Source organism: Lytechinus pictus, chromosome 7 (genome assembly GCF_037042905.1).
Source record: "Lytechinus pictus isolate F3 Inbred chromosome 7, Lp3.0, whole genome shotgun sequence".
Classification (NCBI taxonomy): Eukaryota; Metazoa; Echinodermata; class Echinoidea; order Temnopleuroida; family Toxopneustidae; genus Lytechinus; species Lytechinus pictus.
The window spans coordinates 35,552,894-35,573,470 of NC_087251.1; the positions used below are offsets into that span (position 1 = coordinate 35,552,894).

Consider the following 20,577-nt stretch of genomic DNA (forward strand, 5'->3'; position numbering starts at 1 on the left):
ACAGAAATATATATAATAAGTCTTTTAATAAAATAAATACTTTATTTCCTTCTTCTTCTTCATTTTCAAGTTGTCTGCAATGTGTACAGTGTTGGACACAAGTATTTGGCATAGCTTTGCTGAAAAGCCCAAGACATTTGAATAAAATTATGATTCTACTTAATTTCATGAGTAATCAAATAATCAAACAAATAATAAATGATGTATAAGACATTGAATCTAAGGGTATGGAATACATTTTTGTAATACAAGGGGGGAGGGGGGCAAAACAAATTGAAGGTGATGTCATTTGTTTTAAATCGATTTAAAGGGGTAATATAACGTCATTATCATAAAATAAATACTTTATTTCCTTTTTCTTCTGCATTGTAAAGTTATCTGCAATGGTGTTGGACACAAGTATTTGGCATAGCTTTGCTGAAAAGCCCAAGACATTTGAATAAAATTACGATTCTACTTGAATTTATGAGTTATCAAATTCTCAACAAACAATAAATGTATAAGATATTGAATCTAAGGCTATGGAATACATTTTTGTAATACGGGGGGGGGGCAAAACAAATTTTTATAAATCGAATTAAAGGGGTAATATAGCATCAATAAACGATATTCCTAATTTCATTACATCCATTAATCAGTGAAAGGGGTTGCCATCACTTGCCCCCAGCAGAAGTGATTCAAATGTATATATAAAAAGCAACAAAGATTTGAAATCTGTCAAAATCCATTGACCACATTGGCATGATAGGGGGAACCTTTCCAGTCTAACAGCATTTTGTAAGAAAAGGAGATGCTTTCCAGTCTTATATTCAGCATTGTTGCTAAAAGAGGGATTTTTTAAGCATGACATGTTGTTTTTGAGAAATAGGTTCTCATTTTAAACAGATTCTGCATTCTTTGGTGTTTTACCACATTTTACATCATGCAACACCAGCTATGTCAAAATGGAATAGAGTTTTATGGCAAGGGCTTTATCACCCCCCCCCCCAACACCCTCCCCTGTAAAGTTTATTGATATCATAACAATTGTTCTTTTATTTTGAATAACATTATCTTTTAATTTCTCCTCTTCAGATAATAATGCATTCAGAGTAACTACCATCAATAATCACCTTCCGAGAAGGATTTATTGATATCACAAACCATTCAATAGAAGTAATCAATCTATATAATTCAGGAAGATGTTGAGGACATGTGTTTTCTTCCTCTTTTTTTTGGGGGGAGGGGGGTGGGGAGTGGATACTCAAAACATGCTGTTAGTGTTTTCAAAAGGGTTTCCCCAACAATCAAGGATTTTCATACCTCTGTAACTCTGTTGCATTGTGGGACATTGCTTATTGGTAAAGTGTGAGCACTGGAGGGCACTATACATGAAAAATCAAACACAACAATCGATTCAAAGAGAACATGTCCAACAAAGTTTCAGTTAGCACTCAAATCTATGTATCTTTCCACGGAATAATTTTCCTGGTATTGCATCGCTATTTGCTCAACATGTTTAAGACTGCTCAAAAAATTCTTTTCTACAGCAACTTTTTACATTAGGACTGTTCAGAACTTGAGTCCTGTCAAGAACAAACAATGCTAATCACATTTGGTAAGCACAATTACTCTCTGTTTTTATTCTGATCTTGTCCAATATAGCATCCCCAAAGTTGATCTGCTTTGGCCACAGGGGCAGTGGTACTGGGGGTGTAAAAAGACAACTGCTCCACTATGATTTCTTTCAATTTATTGAAACAAAGAAGATTTTAAAAAAGAAATGAAAAGAATAAGGAAGAAAGAGGAGTATCAAAAAAATGTTCCAATGCCATTATTTATTTTACTGATATTCAATTGAAAAAGAAATTGCATTCAAATTCCACTCCTCCTTCCCCCCCCCTCCCCACCCTTTTCAAAACACCCTGGTACTGCCCAGGCAAAACAATAACTTTTCATTCTCAGAGGATATACTAATGTTCACAACCTACTGCCTAAATCTGCAACATTGGATAAGTTTTAACATTTTAGTGGATAGGGATTTTCCAAGGCGTTTATTTTTTATGCATTTTTTGAGCATTTGAGGGAAAAAATTGCCCCAAGTCCTCATGTGTCTTCCCCCCCCCCCCCCATGTTTGGTCATACTCTCTTTATTGGTGACCATACTCTGGCATAATAAGACATTTCTAAAAATTCTGGAAAATAAACACCACACGGATCAATTTCCATAAATCATAATTAAACATGTATTCATGAACCAAAACAATTAGCGTTTTCATAGTCTAATTATCTTCACTCACCGGGCAATCTATTTCACAGATTGTTTCAAACACTAAATTATATTTTTTTCAATTTGCATACAGAGATGACATGATATCATTAAACGGAGTTTACAAGACACTCAATAGAGCAATACTCAAAAGCAAGAGAACAAAAAATGTGACGTTTCAAGAAGTAACAATAGAGCTTAGAAACATCAAATTGATGACTAATAAAATCACAATTTTGTTTGCCTACCAGCAATTACACTTAAATTTCAAAATATTTCATGAAGAGGACAATTAAGACTGAAATTTCAAATGTAGCAGAAGCACCCAAAAGCAATAGATCATTTATTACAGGAAACATAATGCAATAATTTTATTCCCTCCATCTTGTTGAAAAAAATCTTTGTAATCATATGGACCTAACAAAAACATGTTCTTTTTTGGTTCATTGAAGGTTAACAGTAAATTGAAAACATAGTATTGATCTAATTCACAAAAATAAAATGGAATAGACAAATATTTTTTCATCTGAATAATAGTAGTGATACATGTAACTCATACATGATCTTTTTTCACCAGACCATTATATAGATAGAATCACTGCAATTAACATGTGGGTCATACTCTCGGGCACACACACGTCACAGTGATCAAGTATCATTGACACATCCACAAAATGCAGCAACTGGGGCAAGCACAAACTTTTCCACCCCTTACAAAATCTGTTGCGAGGTAAGCACCTCTGCATGTCCATTCAAGCAGAGAGGGTCGTCCAGATGTTTGTGGTGACATCTGACAAAGATGGGTAACGTTGTGACCTTTTCACCTCTTTGCAGAGCACCCCCATCAACCCATACAGATACAGACGATGCGAGGCAGCCATAATCCATTGACTACTGATTACTTTTCATCTCATCGTCTTCATACAGAAGCCAGCCGGTTCTCAAAGTCTATGGGTGGAGTCACTTGGACCATCTAAATAAATGTTTAACCAATCACACATTGCCATGCTAAGTCAATGGATGAAATGCAACCTGCATACGTTGGTTCTCCATTTCAAGATGATGAGTGCTGTCATTCTTCAAAAGAATGATGAAAGTATTCATCAGTAGTCCATCCATTCTTTCATGTATATACAGGTTGCTGGTGAAATGGCTCCTCCTTCGTAGCACTGATTGAACACCTGTACACAAAGAGAGAGGGAGAGAGACAGAAAGAGAGTGAGAGGGGAGATAAATGATATGAAGGGAATATGTGCAAGAGATGGAGATGTCAGAGGAGAAAAATTACCCATAAAGGAAATACTTATACACTGCAGGCATCAGGATATATTCTACACAATCTGCTCAATCTGACCTTGGAGGCCTTCATCACCATTTCTTGTCTATCTAGTTGCCATATCTTGTGATGTTTCTTGGTTCTCATTGACTGAGAAGCATAAGGGTCTGACTGTTTCTATCAAAATTGTCAGATAATGACAACTTGTCAGAGCTGACAACCGTTATCAAACTGTCCCCAAGAGGAGACATGAAGGGACTTGTCAGATGTACTATCCTACAAGGTCAGGTATAAAGGAATGAATAAATCCCAAAACACTGACAAGAGTCAAGAACTTACTGGACAGACACCACATGGTGACCTCATGAGCCCTGTGGGTGGGGTCAAAGGTTGTATGGCACGATAGAGCTTTGACGACGAATCCGATGATGATGTTCCCGGTCCAGCGTTGATTGTCATCTCAACCTTGCCGTCATAGATGAGTGTGTTTAGAATGGTAGTGATGTCATCCACCGATAAATCAACCTGATAAGAAAGAGAATACAGAGTTCATTACAGGCATTATATGGTGGGCTATCAAAGTTTCATTTGCCTGATATTGCCAAGAATTCAGCATTAAATATACTACTGTTATCCAGGGAGGTGTTGATAGTCAACTAGTTAGCATTGAAGCATTTGTTTCAGATTCAGTGCACTTAAATCTATTCATACAGGTCAGTCTGCCTCAGTCAAAATCTGACTAAGGAGAGATGGATAACATAACACATGCATTGCATAATCCATTTCAAAAATTGCCTCGACTTGTGCGATTATTTTATTTACGGAATATTGAATATGCAGTCGACTATGCAATAACAAGTCAACAGCCTCATGCTCAATTTCGCATTGCAATTAGTTTGTGATATATTTCTGAATTCTAAACAGATACGGATTCGTTCTAGAGTGCTCTCAAAGAAGGAGCGAAAGTTGAGTGACATTTCATTTCTTCAATCCATTTTCACTATTTTCACCACGAATCATAAGATTTTGTTTATAAAGTAATCTATAAAGCAAACTACTTATTTATTAATTCATTCATTTCATCAATACTTTTATCACTGCAGTAAATTCACTAATGAAATCAATTCAATTACAAGGGGGAAAAAAATCAAGCTCCTATACCTTGCTGATCCGAAGCTCGGTGATGAATTTCCAGACCTCTTCTGGTGTAACGTATGATCTATTCCTTTTCAGTAATGGATCAAGGTGTAGGGCTGAAACACTTTCAACCTGTGAGAGAAAATCACAATTAAGCGAAGTATAATATCTCATTTGAAGTATATAAATGAAGTCTATAAAATGAAAGCTTGTACAACAAAAATATTAATTACAATATGAATATATTGTGGTTGAATTTGTTTGTATTGTTATGCAATGGATAATTTCTTTACACTTCAGTTTCCTCCTTTTTAACCACTTGACTACGTAGCACGTAATATTATGTGCTGGGTGAGTGTGCGATCTGTGCGGGGCACGTAATATTACGTGCTTGACCTATCTTCTGTTTGAGGCGTCAGCACCGCACTGTTAACACCCCTCCGATGAAAACAGCGCATGTATATCAAATGGCGCTATTCAACAAAAGTTATCGAAACATTTGCAGTGATTTATAAATGTTTGTATTCACTTTTCCATAGTGATAGTGTACGGCACTCAGTTCAAAATGGCGACTCGCAGTGGAGAAGTGAATCGAAAGGATTTTGACGAAACTTTAGACGATAGGAGTAATAAATCTAGTGAAAGATCTGTGTCAGAAGGGGAGGATGATTTTTTGGTATGGATACTGGAAATAGTGATGAGGAAAGTGATGTGATTATTTACAATTTTTCCCCCAAGTTGCTGTCGGTTGTCGTCCCAAATAGATCCAACTTGTTAGTCCCATTCAGTAGCACAAGGGGGGTCAGTGCGCATTACAGCCTATAGCAGTCAAGTGGTTAACACAAAATTGTAAATTATCTCCTGACTTGTGATTATTTTTTATCAAATGTGTTGAATTGATTTGAAGAAAAAAAAAATCTATCGTTAAAAAGTTTTCAAAATGTCCAAACAGTTTTCAAAGCCTTGACACATTTTGAAAACGTTGCTTGAATGTCCACAATCATTTCTTAAACATTCTGAAAATGTTTTGTTTGCTGGATGTTTACAAGGTGGATTTCAAAGGGATGACATCATGATGAATTACAGCATATCAGGATTCAAATAAAAACTTTAAAAAGAAATGCCACTCAGCCATTTTCGTTGTTGCTGTGTAATCCTGAACAAACACAATTATGTCCATGATGGAGCCTTTTCAAAAGTCTAAATTGTATGAGGCTTACCTTTTTCCCCTCTCACAAAAAAAGCAAGACATTGTTGGAAGTGAAGTTCAATTACTAAAATAAACAGATTGCTGCAGGAGAGCAAACAAACCTTTTGTTGAAGAAACTTGAAGCACTGTTGGTTCAGGACTTCTACAAATTCTGACTCGAACTCCTGATCACTATACCATGTTCCGCCGGTCACTGAGGGGTCAGGGGTCAGATTAAAGAGCATGTATGCCTTTTTCCTTGCTGCCTGGATTTTAAATGAAGGGAAAATTTGTGGAATGTACAATTTTTTTCATAATCCAACCCATAATATGGATCATATCATGGTCTAGTGGTTAGAGCATTGGACTTGCGTGGTTTTGAGTTCCAGTACCTGCTTGGCCATGGTCTCTACTTTGACCTAACAGGCCCTATAGTAATTTATGTCGTCTAAAACTGGTCAGCTACTATGACTGATTATATTTGTGATATTTTGTTTGAATCTAGATTTCCATACTGCACCACTGATACAGAATAATAATGCACATATGCTATCCAGGGGCTATAGACATTTATTAGCTTATCCAGCTTAAAGATAAGGGAGAAAACTAATCATTGCAATAGATTGCATGAGCAAAATGTCAACATTAGCATACCAAAAGGTTAATAAACACCTACCCCAACAGACTTGACAGCCTTGATGAGTTTCCTACTCTCTAAATTCTTCAGAATCTTGTTGAGTTGAGTTAGTTGTAGATTGCTCTTTAATCGGATATCTCGTGTCCATATTCCCTTGTTGCCTGATTGCTCGATGATCTGATATACAAGACGTTCCTGATTATCAGCTCCTTTGATTTTACTACAAAAATAATATAAGCAACAGTAATCATTTAACAAAATTTTAACATATAACATAAAATAATAGTTCTCATATAATAAAATGATGATGACAGCTATCACGTTGTATACATCTTCATTTATCAAATGATAAGATACATTTTCAATGCAGATTTGAATCCTGGCTAAGTATTCACCCCCCCCCCCCCTCCCATTAATAACAAGTTACAATAAACCAGTCTTTTCTGCATCGACCAAATATTTCATTTATCACATGAAACCCTTATACGAATTACCAGGAAATGACAGCATTGGTCCAAGTCAAATAGTGACACTTAAGTTCATTCATTTCAAGGAATAATGAATGGAAATTACCTTACAACACCAGGATCCTTCAAACGGTACAGCAATTCAGTGCTTGTCTTCACCAAGTCTATTTTACCCTAGATAAAAGAAAAGGATGCAAATTAGATTTCTTCATCAAATATGCTCTGAATTGTAAACAAATAGGAATTACTGAATCAAAATTATGTTTTTCATATTTATTTTGAAGGTATACCTTTGAAGGTATACCTTTTGGAGTCATTGTGTTGCTTAACTGAGAATATATTCTCAGATTAGCAACACAATGACTCCAAAATATAATGAATGCCTCTGACAACCACCTTCGCGGGGGAGGGGGGGTGAAAAAAGAAACTCACTGATGAAAGAAGTCTGTTGACAGCCGATACTCTCTGTTGAGCATCAATGTTTGGAAGTTGCTTCTGAATAGCCGAATCTCGAATACCATCTGATTCTCCTTTACATAGTTCCAGGATTCTGTAATTTGAACAAGAAAACAGATTACAAAAGTTCAAATTAATTGGTTACTGTTGATGAGATAGACCATAATGTCTTGAGATACAATGTAAATTCAAAATAATGGAAAATCAACTGTTTCAAATTCACATTTATAAAAAAGTGACTATGTCAGGTATTGACAGCAAAATAAATAAGCCTTCAAATCAAATAATGCCAAATTATCTGCCTGGACTAAAAGAGAGAGATTAAGTGACACTGACTGTATTTTATTCTAGTCTTATACACTCTAGGACTAGTAGGAGGCAGTGAGTGGGAGTCTTTGGGACCTAAAAAAAGGTTGAAAAAAGCTGCCAGCGTAGTAAGACTTTCAAGTACCATTGTACAAAATCCACAGATATTTAATAAAAAGTTTTACCTTAGATATAATTTGTAATATCTAAATTGCAATAAACAATAATAATTTCACTCAAGGAAGTTCATATCTAAACGAAAAAAAAAACTAGTCGTCATGCATTTGTGTACTGCCACGGGAGGCGACTTTCTACAAGTGCACCTCCCCATATATGTACGATTGTTGACTATGAGGTCAATAGGTTACGTTTTGAGTCACTTTTGACCTCATTGGTACTAGAAGTGGTCTTATAATTTAGATAATTTCATTGCAACTGCAATGCAACTTTCACAATCCAGATTCCAGGTCCAGCCTCCAGGACTGGACTCCAGTCCAACATTTTTTTACACAGAAAAGGGCAAAATTCATAAATAGCAACAAAAAAAACAAGTGACAACAAAAGTTTAAGTTTTCGTGTCCGTTTCCTTCATATCAAAAGAACATTATGACTACCGGTACTTTTCCAAAAATCTAATGGCCCGTATTCTGAAGTCAGGTTTAACTTAGACCATGGACGGTCTAACTCTGTGCTAAAATTATGGGAAGCCAAAAGTGTCAAAATGTTTATTAAGTTGTATGTTTTGTATGTTTACTGTGCTCTTTCCTGATTCATCGATGATGAAGACAATCAATTTTAATTTTATACTTCCTAGACAATTATCAGGATTATGAATGATTTGAGAGCCAAATGAGCTGAAATATGATATCTCTACTGTTAATAGTGATTTATGTAACCATTGGCTTACCATACTTAAACCACAACTTAAAACCTGAGTTTAAGTTAAACCCGACTTCAGAATACGGGCCAATATGTTTTAATTTTTATATGAATGTGAAATTGAAAATAGCAATACTAGCTGTATGGCAGTGTATCCTATTGCCGGACACCTTTATTTCAGTGCTTTAAAAATGACAACTAGAGGAAATACAATCAAGAAAAAATCACACTTGCTATTCCAAATATTATGAAAATTATGAATATGATAAAATTATTTTATAATTATATTTACCAACCATTTTCTTTGCATCGCAGTTGCCGCATACCCCTCCATGAAAAACAATTATTTTCGTGCGCGACAAATTACATCATGATTCCGGACGCGCGCCGGACGGGTAAAGATATCCTTGATTATAATGATGTAAGAGCAAATTTGTGTGATTTTTTTCTTCTTATATCATATCATGAGTAAATTCTAAGTATTATTTGCTTTTTTATATCGAATCTGAGCAGATGTTGGTAATAAATTCGTGTTTGATAACTTATTTTATTTTGTCTTGTTAGCTGCATGTTCCATGGCACTTTCCAATAATAATATGCTCGCGTTCGTATCATATCGTGACGCTCATCAAGTTCTATCGATGCGCTGCCGATCGACGGCTCTACTCACGGTAAACCTCGCGCACGGGTACCTTGAGAACTAGCCATCGACGATCACCCACAATACACCACACCTCATCATTCGATCGAAGGAGTGGACGAGATTGAAATTCGGCAAATCAGGCCCATATTTCCGTTAGAAAATACATCAATTGTTAATACAAAACTATGTTATAATATGATATTTTAACTTTTAAGCATTTTCTGTCATTTTGAGAGATAATTAGGTAAAAGTTGGATTTTTCGCCTTGTTTTTGCAATCTTGTTCTATGTATTGCTCTGTGAAATTGAATTGCGGAAGTTTTACGGTACGAATTTGTTTTAGAACGCAGTAATATGCGCGTCCGGAATCATAATAGTGTCCGGTATTAATACAATACGTGACTATATTACAACTACAAACTTCCAAAACCAGAGCAAACAAAACAGACATCAGGTGGGACTGAAGTGAAGCACGACCTTTTTGGCTAGAAAAAAACAAAAATTTAAACATATAATGCAAAATTAGAAAAAAAAATCGATCTAAAATGCATATATGATACGGCTCATACCTCTCCTCTAGATTCATAGCATCTGGTGATTCCTTCTTTTCTCCTGCACTCATTTTACTTTATCTGTGCTTCTTTCTTGGAGTTGGACAAGAAAATTTTTTTGGACAAGCCGTCGGCAGTGGAGTAATTTTGAGAGAAAACACACAAACAAAATGGCGGAAAATAATGATTCATCGATAAAAACTGTGAGTTTTGCTCGTTTTTATTAATTCTTTTAAATTTTTATTGTGCCCTATTTATTTGAACTTATAATCGCAACTCTAATTTTCTTTTCAGGAAGATCTGGTGGTTGAAGGATGCCGCATGCCTGTAAGAATGAAGCAAACGGATGAGTGGCGTAAGTTCTCTTTGGATTTATTTCATTTTGGTCCCATGTGTTGACTTTTGCGTTTGCTATATTGGTGAAATTTCTTTGTATTTATTTACCTAGGCCCTATGTCTTGTTTATAAAGTCACGTCCCTTCTCAACCATGAAATGGACCAAGGATTTAAGGACATAATATTTTTCAAAATCTTTGTAATATCCAACTAAATATGTAAAGTGCATGTACATGTAAGTGCTAAAAGAGCATTTTAAATAAAAATAAAAACATTGCCAATTTGCCAAAAAAGAGGATGCTTAAGCCTTAACAATAACATGCTAAGTCTTTAAGATAGGTATGATGGGGTGTCCAAACTTCGCGCACTTTTCAAAAATATTCATCAGGCTTATTTTTGTTCACAAAATATTCATAATTTATACAAAACCAATTCAAGAAATAGTTACCACATTGACGGCAAGATCGTAAACTATAAAATCATGGACGAAAATGTAAAGTAGGTCAAGGGGTAGACCAAAAGCTTCAGTCTCTGTATTTTGGTTGTTCCGCTGAACTACGTTGGCTCCACTCACCATACATAGACTGAAGGGGATGGGGCCCCGTACCTACAGCCAACGTATAGTGAACTAGCGTTTTATAGATCGCGATTTAAAACTGTTTTTTAAGCAAAATTGAAAGTTTCATCATGGTTTCCATTATCAGGGAAATATGAATAAATTTAGTAATTGCATACCTTGGGCCGGAGTTATTGAAAAAAATCCTCTGGATGATTGAGAAATCTGTCATCTAAGACATTTTCACCTGACCTGACGGTTTTTCTTGCAAGTTGCCATCTTGAATGACGTCATTATCGTTATAAACTTAATGTCTCGAATCGATATATCGCGATTATAACTAGTACTAGTACTAGTATAACTAGTATCGTTTATCTTCGGTTTCGATCGCATATGGAGCAGATCGTATAATATCGAAAGCAATATCGATATCACATTCGTGATTGTTGACGTTCGTTTGTAAATATTTTATAGTTTGGCTGCCATTTTGACCATTTTTATCGTGTTCAACCCAATTAAACATCGGTAAAGTATATTTTTCATGCCTTTTTCATCTATATCGTTTAAAGTATTTAAATATTAAAATATTAAATTTTACAAGTTTGTTGTTTATACATCCTTAGATTGTAAATTCGATGTGTAAAATTACATCAAACTTTGGACTGTGAATTGACAAAAGGGAGGGAATGAGAACACATGCGAGCCCACACGTACACCCTACCGTCGGTAAATGGGGATTACAGTAAAATGTCAGAAATTGTTGAATAAATCCCCAGAAACGACGGTTATTCCTGTCTAGTCAAGGGGTTTCGCCGGTATCGCGATCTCAAAATTCTATTCCGATCGGCGAATGCGGGCTGTGCTGGAAAACCGTTCAGAAAAAGTGTGACCTAACTTCGCGCACCAAAGCTTTTGTGGAGATTTAAACAAAAAATCAAGCTAAAAAAGTGAAATATTTATATCAGATTGATGGCAAAATGCTATGGAATCGGTTAGTACCACATTTAACTCACATTTTTTATGATTTCTGCTTGCAAAATGGTGATATCGTGATGCTTGTTGATTTCTTCAAAACGGGCGCTAGCGGTGGCAAATTTGCCGATCTTTTGCCAATATTTTCATGAATACTGAACTCATCCTAAAGAAATTTTCACTATAGGGTACTTTTAGGTCGCTTTTCACGTTGATGATGTCAGATTTTAAGGATATTGGCTAGTTTTTTAAATAATGACCGTCCGCGAAGTATGGACACGCGCGAAGTTTGGACATACTGCCATATATGTGACAAAAAAAATAAAAATCATGGAATTACATTGTAACCTAGCTCATTGGAAAGGGCTGAAAAAAACATTTAAAATGGTATTATTAACCATTACTCTAGGCCAAATATTAAGAGAGTTATGATTTTTTAAATATTAAAAATCTGATTTAATTATTGCTAGGCCTAGACACTTCAGCCAGGCGGGCGATTGCGCGGACACAGCGCTAGACGTAGATTTTTGCATTGCAGTGAATGGCGAGCGCATATCTAACACACACAGTTCGCTCCGCTCGACACTTTGGCCGAGCGCTGGAGTTGCATTCGGCATTGCTCGAAAAGACAGAGTCAGTTTCTTCCTTTATTCCGCTGATTGTGATTGGTCAAAAATTCCCGCGGTTGCTTTGTACATCTTCGGTAAACATCGGAAATATATAAGATGGAGTATCACTTACCTTCATGCGAGGGAAGGACCTAATATTCAGGTATTTATTTTTCTTTGCTTGAAATCACCTTCTTGTAATCATCGGATCTCTTGTAAACTCGGTCAGTAATAAAATTGTATATTTGAGAACATTTTGTTAAATTCTAATTAAATTTGGTCCGTAGAGAGCCTGCGGATATGAGCTTCAGTTTTGAGTGTCATGAGGTGTTTGTGAATCTGACTCGGCCGATCGAGCAGGGTTGTTTTGAGCGTATACGAACAGCTGTAAGTGACGTCATCCCCACTGCGTTGGGCCTGAGATTAGTCTTGGTATTCAGACACGGTATGTTTCAGCCGTTGTATATTTTTTTTAATTACGATTTGAGCTCTGTTAATTATGAAAATCAAATTGTTATTTTGAAAATAATTTTGTAGAATTCGTGTGAAATAAGTATTAAGAGCAAAACTGCAAGTAAACTTCAAGAATTTTGTTTGATAAGTGATTTTTTTGTTGCAATGCGTCTGAATGTCTAGAATATGGTATTGTTAATGAAAGTCGTATTTTTGAATGGCACAGAAAGCTCCTTTCATGAATTTAATTTAGAAATAGGTTTAGATACATGAGATGAGTTTCATGAATTTGATATCTGATTTATGGACCTTTGTTATGGTGTTAAATATTATTTTGAAGATATTATGAAAAAATAAGAGAAGACAATAATGAGGCAACAGAGATGATGAGACATTATGAGACAATAATTTATTGAGACAATTATAATAATTATTATTACAATAATAATTATTATGATTATAATGATAACAATTATAATCATAATGATAATAATTATAATTGTAATAATTGAGACAATGTTAATGAGACATCAATTCTAGTATTTATTGACAATAATAATTATTACAGTAATCATTATTATAATAAAATAATTGTAATGATAACAATTATAATGATGTAATTTGAATTGTAATAATTACTGAGACAATAATATTAATGAGATATCAATAATAATCATTATAATAGTAATACTTATTTATAATTAAAATAAATATAATTGTAGAAATAATTATGATTATAGTAATTATAATTATTGAGACAATAATAACTATTATTACAATAATTATAATTATTATAAAATGATTATAATGATAACAATTATAATGAAAGTAATTATAATTGTAATAATTACTGAGACAGTAATATTGAAAGGTCATCAATAATTATTATTATAAAAATATTATGATTATAAAAATAATCAAAATTCTAATTAAAGGCCTTATAATTATTGAGACAATAATAACTATTATTACAATAATAATAATTATCATAAAATAATTATAATGATAACAATTATAATGAAAGTAATTGTACTTGTAATAATTACTGAGACAGTAATATTGATAAGTCATCAATAATGATTATTATTATAAAAATTATTATAATTGTAATTATAAAAATAATCATAATTATAATTTAAGGCCTTATAATTATTGAGACAATAATAATTATTATTTCAATAATGATTATTATTATGAAATAATTATAACAATAATTACTCTAATGATCAAATATTACTATAATGATAGTAATTATAATTGTAATCATTATTTAGAAAATAATATTAATGAAACAAAAATAATTATCATGATAATAATAATTATTATAATTATAATAATAATTGGGACAATAATGAAACGATGAAAAGACAATAATATCAACAATTTTATTGAGACCACAATAACAAGACAATAATGAGATAATAGACAATTGAAATCAATCTGTTTTTATTTTTTGATAGAAATCCTAAGATTATTACTTTAATTCTCTTTCTTTGATTACAAATAATATTCATTGAAAACTTAATTTTTAATGTTCAAGCAAAGAAAATCAATATCAAGTCATGTTTACCCTGTGCACAAACCTACCACAGGGCAATTACCCCCGAAATAGGATTAGGTTAGGTGTAGATTTTTGGATAGGGGTACAGACTACAGTGTAGTTGTCCGGGGGGGGGGTAATTGTCCAGGGTGGGGGAGGGGAATTGTCCGGGGGTGGGGGTTATCGTCCAGGGGTAGTTGCCCTTGAACCAAAGAAATCATATGCCAATACATGTATGTCAAATCAATCTGAGTACTTTAAGATTTAAATAAAAAGCTTGTACAATTCCCCATAAGCTATGTATTATAAATGTGCCATGCCCAAAACAAAGAGAATAATAAGATTTCGCAATCTTCTTTTGTCCACAAAAAGCCCTGTTTTTTCATCACAAAGATGACAATAACTTGACTTCTAGATATCGGAATTTGAAAATTCAAACAGTTTTGTGAATCATAGATATTGAGCCTCATTGTGAGCCTATAAAATATGCTGGAATAGCCTTTTCTAATTTTCACCTGAAGTGCCTATTATTGCCTTTGGGTTTGGCAAAGCTTGGCTTTGCCATTGAGTCTGACATTGTCTTACCATTGCGACCATTCAAAATGTGTGACCGACCGTGACCCAAATTTTTTTTTATTTTTTTATTATACAAATTATTCATTTTACTCTAAGTATAAAACTGAGTAAAAAACAGGTGATGAGAAAGGATATCAATATTTGTCTTAATAATAGATCAATGTAATTATTAATTATCAATTAGTAAATTGATATATAAATTGTTCATAAACTCATTACCGAACACATACAAACTTATATAATTTCCTTATTGTTTGGATTTTTTTACAGGAACTTCTGCAACAACACATCTTCTAAATAAAACTTTCAGAATGAAATTCAAATCTCACTGCTGCAAAAAAAAAAAAAATCTGGGCCTATAATTAAAGCAACCAGAAACTGGCGAACATTGGTTGACGCCATCTACGTCTTCCTCCATTCACTCGTACGTAACATTTTTCGACACACGCCCGTGCGCTAGTCCGACGCACCCCGTGTGGGCTAAAACAGTGTATATGAGTAAATGGGAAAAGATGGCGTCAACCAGTGTTTGCCAGTTTTTGGTCGCTTTAACAGATGTTTTTATTGAACAAAATTTTGATGTCAGTTTCTACTCTTATATATATCAGTAACAAACATAATATCTTTTATAATCTATAATTAAACTGTGTATGAGCACATGATTCAATGCAGGACCTAGAATTATGTTATTATTTTTTTTTTTTTCTTGGGTGACCTCAGGCTAAGTTTGCCTAAATAAATGATAAATGACATCCCAATTATCCAATTTATCTTACAACAAAATACTGAAAACAAGCTAAAATTGTGTAATGTGTATATTCATATTCATCAAAGGATGTAATAACTAATAATATAAATATAAACAAGTAGACTCTAGATCACAAAAGCAAATAATAATTCAATCAATGCGATGCACAAACTGCTAGCATAACCCCTCTGAGCTGGTGCACCCATGCCACGGCTCCCGGCGACACAGCACTCATCATGATGCTCGTGTAGCACGCAACTCTCGTGGCAGTTTGCTATTTCTGACAATCAATTTTTAGGATGTAAAAAATAAATGATCGGATTTTTAGATTCGATTTATATTCACCACACACCAAGAAAAATATATGAACAAGCTGTTAAAATAGGTTTAAAAACTGTCAAAACTTACCTTCAGGGCCGGTCACGATGGTGAAGACAACATTAGACTTTCACATGAGCCAAATCCAACTTCCATGCGTCCGATCTTCAAAATTTGACATCGAGGCGAAGGGGATTTTTTTCAGCTACGTCATCAGTGAAAATAGGCCAAATTGGCTAGAAATCGCCAAATCTACACCCATTTAAAGCCACCCCTTACAGAGCAACCCAAGCTCGTTTTGAAACCGGTGCCGGTGCCGTAATATTGAGATCACATCGCGCGATAGTCACATACCTACTTAAGAAAACATTCTGAATTTAAATTCTTAGAGCTGAAAACAGATTAAATGACGAGATCTGCTTTTGTAATGTTGGAAGATTATATGATAATTGACTCTAATTCACATTACTGACCCTTTGCCAAAGCTTTAGACAGGATTTGAACCTGTAAAAAAAATGATACTAATCACTTGGCATGTTTTGACAAAATGATTATCAAAATCTGATTTATTGCAAAAGCACTGGAATAAATTGTTTAGGAAGAGCAAGACATTTTTTTACATGCAGTTACTTACATGTATGTCTGTAAAGCAAGCTCTTTAATCTTTTTTCCATTATGTTTTGACAATAAAGTATTTTTCTATGTACATGTATAACAGAAGGAGACTACTATTAGGATTATTTTCAATTATTTCATTTCATTTTCTTAATCTTTACTATCTTTTATATGCAGCACTTGGAGAGATAATAAGTCGCAAGGACACAGATGATGGAGTCTTGTTTTACGTCCATTACATCGACTGTAAGTGATTTGATTTTGGGGATGTAGAGATGTGCAATCATGAAAAGCACCCTTTTCTCCCTAGTTTATTATGTAATGTCTATCAATGCTAATTCAGCCCTTAAATTTTGATATCATTAGGGCAAAGTCACCTTTCAAAAGGGCCAATTTTTATAATTCAGCACAGATGGGGAAAATAAAAAGGGCAAAAAAAATATCAAAGTACAGCGAAAGTGGCATTGAAGCCATTAAATACCACATCCAAGGCCTTGACCTTGGATGAATTTAAGCTCTGTTAATTGAAGAAGTCATTCTTAAAACGGTTATTAGATACACAATAAAAGCTCCTTGAAAATGTAAGGGTTAGTGCATGTATATTATTTGTGTGTACATTCTGTTCTGCAGCAAGCAGCTTCAGACATTGTATAAAAGTTTATGAAATAAAGATACTTGACAGCTTTCACAACCATCATTAATTGACCTACTTGTTCGCCTTACAGACAACAAGCGTCTTGATGACTGGGTCACTCTGGATAGGCTCAACCTGGAGAAGCTCCAGATGCCGCATAAAGAAGTCAAAACTCCACAGAAGGAGGTCCTTACACCGAACTGTAGCTCCAGGGCATCTACCCCTGAGAGGGAGCTACCTGCCCTCGCCACACCAGCCCTTGCTGCACCAACACCGCCCCCAACGGTGCCTCCATCTGCTCCGATTGTGGTACATGTAAGTGTGCATCTGTGTAACTATGTTTCGTAGTTTCAAGTTAACAATATTGAATAAAGACTTTCTTTGAAAAAAATAAACAGGCGAAGAAAAGAAAAAAATATTGATAATGATATCAAATTTACCCATTTACTACACCAAGAAAATGTCTATAAACGCCTTGCCAAGCCCAAAGGATTTCAATGGATTCAATTAACCCCGGACGCCGGGCCTCGGCGGAGACTTATCCTTATCATTTCTCATATGGGTAATGTAAACAACGTGTGCCATGTATATTTTGCCAATTACTGAAAAGTTTTCTTCCAGTGTCATTGATTGCGTAATTAATAATAATAATAATATAGGTATATTTACCCAGGGAAGCCACTTCAGTTCTGAAAACTGTTCTCCCAGTGGGTCCTGCTATTATTATTACCCCGGCTTTAGCTGGGCTGCCTATGCGCTCAAGCGTTCAAGGAATTTCTTTCTACCGGGTACCCATTCACCTCACCTGGGTTGAGTGCAGCACAATGTGGATAAATTTCTTGCTGAAGGAAATTACGCAATGGCTGGGATTCGAAACCACGACCCTCTGTTTCAAAGTCAGAAGACTAATCCACTGGGCCACAACGCTCCACTTGTTGTTACACTTTAGTGGTCTGCTTTATTTCATTTTGCTATTTGTCCTGAGGGTGGACCTCAAGTTTTATATAGATTATGATGCTTGAGTACTGTAATTTTCCTCTGTACACCCTTAAATAAAGTTAGTCTATTTAACCCTAAAAGACCCAGGGGGACGGAATCCGCCCCCCCCCTCAACATTTTTCACGATTAATCCGCCGCGCGAAATTTTTCAACCACGCCGCTCTCTGACTTTTTACCTTCAGATCTCGCGCAACTTTTGAGACTAAATTTGCAATGCCCTGGTACGCGGTTACAAAATTACGCGACATTACATGTATGTAAGTGCATGTCAGAACCAAAACTGCTCAAAAACGTGAATTCATTTACAAATCCAATGCAAATTGTGTATTTAGCCAAAATCAATGAATGTATCATTATTTCTACTTTTACTGATTAAAGTTAATTTATTTTGTCTTGTTTATGATCAGAATTGAGTCTGCAACAATTTCCATCAAAACAAAGAAAGAAATACATGTACATAATAAATTTTAAAAACAATAAAATACATTTTTATAAGAAAAAAATTGCAATACCAAATTCTTTTTGAAGTACATTTGATCGTGATCCTACAAAGAGTCTGTGAATAAAAAATTAGCAGTTTTGAGGCAGTATGATAGTTGATTAGAGCAAGTGTTTTATTTCATGAATGAATTAGCATAATTAATTCATTAACTGAAAAATCTTTTTCTTTCAAAAAATTGACCATACAACCTTGTAGATTATATCGCACACTACCACTGTGCAAAATTTCACGGCGCTCGATCGAAGGCCGAGATCTCGGCTGTGAGATGGGTCAAAATAACCTGGCTGTTTTAGGGTTAAGTAGTATAATGATCACTCTTTTTACAGACAAGTAGGGAAATATGAAATCACCTCAAATACCATTGTCTTATTCATTAAAAGCTCTTTTCTTTCTCTTTTTCCATAGGTAAATGGCAATGTACCCAAGAACAAAGGCAATCCTGTCGGCAGAAAGAGAAAACTCCCCTTTCTGGAAACAGAGGTAATGAAATTATGATGTGAAATGCACTATATGTGATCACCTAGCTCATTAAGTCTGCTTAACCAATTGTTAAGTTAGCTGTATACAAATCCAATACAAAATGTGTTTCCAGCAAAAATTAATCAATTTATGATTATTTTTACTTTTTATAAATCAAAATTAATTAGTTTTAATCAGCTTAAATTCAAATAATCTTGAAAAACACAGTGAAAGACAAACGTCAACAAACAATGTAAAGCACATGAGAAGTATGCATTTTTTTATTACTTTTTTGTTAAAAATTTACACCAGTCATTAGAATGTTTAAGTGATTTATAACAAAGAGTATGATTTATGCATAAATAATCATCATTTTTCTGTTGGCAGATAAGGCTGTTTCATCTCCACACTTGACGAATCTTGAATTTTATCAATAGCTTTTCAGTCTGAATACATTTTGAAAGTTTGATAGGCCAATGTTTCTTCACTGTGCTCTCTCCAAACGTGAAATAATGTTGGGATTCTTAGGAATCTATGGACATTTTACGTTTCCAGGATTCCATGGACATCTTGAATGTGAACGCACCCCGACAAACTGGGAGCATGGTGACTGACAAGCACCACGATGACATCATCACCCGTATCAAGAACATTGAGATGATTGTCCTTGGGCGCCACTGTATACGCCCCTGGTACTTCTCCCCGTATCCCATTGAGCTGACAAGTAAACCAAAGATCTTCCTCTGTGAGTTTTGTCTCAAGTATGTCAGGAGTGTTAAGTGCTTGGAGAGGCATAAGGTAAGTTGCTCTTGATGGTGCTATCATATTGTCACTTGGTTTAGTCCTATTTTGTCTACAATCAGTTCGTCTATTACCTGTTTGTTCCAATCGCCATTTAGCCCATTGACCATTTTGTGTTGTTTAATTTCCTGTTGGGTTATACCCATTTGGTTTAATACATGTATATCCACTCCTATCACCACTTAGTGCATATAGTTAGATGTACTGTTTATGTTTTTCCATTTGACAAATTTCAAAAATGATAATAAAAGACGTAAAATTTAATAGCATTAGAATACATGATGTTAAGACTGAATAGATATTATCCTTGAAGGAGCAGATCCCGTCAGATAAGACACAATAGTTTTGAGAGGCCGATCATTATGCAGAAAAGCAATGTGGCCCCTACATGTAAAATGGTATTGTGTCTAATCCGGCTGGATTCGTGCCTGCTAGTGCAGTGTAGACCGAATGGGGATTAGACCAACATGAGAGTAGACCAAATGAATTTAGCCCATGTGGTATCAAACTATCTGAGAAATAGACCAACTCTTTGTAGACCAAGTGAATATAAAATGTTCAATTTATAAACTTTGCACACAACTAAAACTTTTCATGGATATACTTAATGAGATTCAAAATTATTTTTATATGATCAGTTTTTATCAAAATTCTTGTTAAAAAGAATAAAGA

The 20,577-nt window shown here is 34.6% G+C and overlaps 2 protein-coding genes across 5 annotated transcripts in view; one reads left to right on the forward strand and one right to left on the reverse strand.

Annotated features, from left to right (window-relative positions):
• LOC129264493 (DNA-directed RNA polymerase III subunit RPC6-like) lies at positions 1-10,123 on the reverse strand. Its single transcript, XM_054902379.2, has 8 exons — positions 9,807-10,123; positions 7,387-7,504; positions 7,061-7,128; positions 6,527-6,707; positions 5,973-6,116; positions 4,686-4,793; positions 3,864-4,049; positions 1-3,429 (listed from the first exon to the last, which is right to left on the reverse strand). The coding sequence occupies exons 1-8, from the start codon at positions 9,857-9,859 to the stop codon at positions 3,352-3,354; spliced, it is 936 nt and encodes a 311-aa protein (XP_054758354.1). The 5' UTR covers positions 9,860-10,123; the 3' UTR covers positions 1-3,351.
• The window catches only part of LOC129264492 (histone acetyltransferase KAT5-like), a 21,206-nt gene continuing 10,300 nt past the window's right edge, over positions 9,672-20,577 (forward strand). The window contains exons 1-6 of one of the 4 annotated variants that reach the window (XM_054902377.2): positions 9,672-9,991; positions 10,083-10,143; positions 16,688-16,756; positions 17,236-17,459; positions 19,051-19,125; positions 19,633-19,902. In XM_054902377.2, the coding sequence (XP_054758352.1) occupies positions 9,959-9,991; positions 10,083-10,143; positions 16,688-16,756; positions 17,236-17,459; positions 19,051-19,125; positions 19,633-19,902 (732 nt within the window). In that variant the 5' untranslated portion in view covers positions 9,672-9,958. The remainder of the gene's footprint in view (positions 9,992-10,082; positions 10,144-16,687; positions 16,757-17,235; positions 17,460-19,050; positions 19,126-19,632; positions 19,903-20,577) is intronic. The other 3 variants (XM_054902378.2, XR_010294203.1, XR_010294204.1) reach the window with 3 other exon arrangements.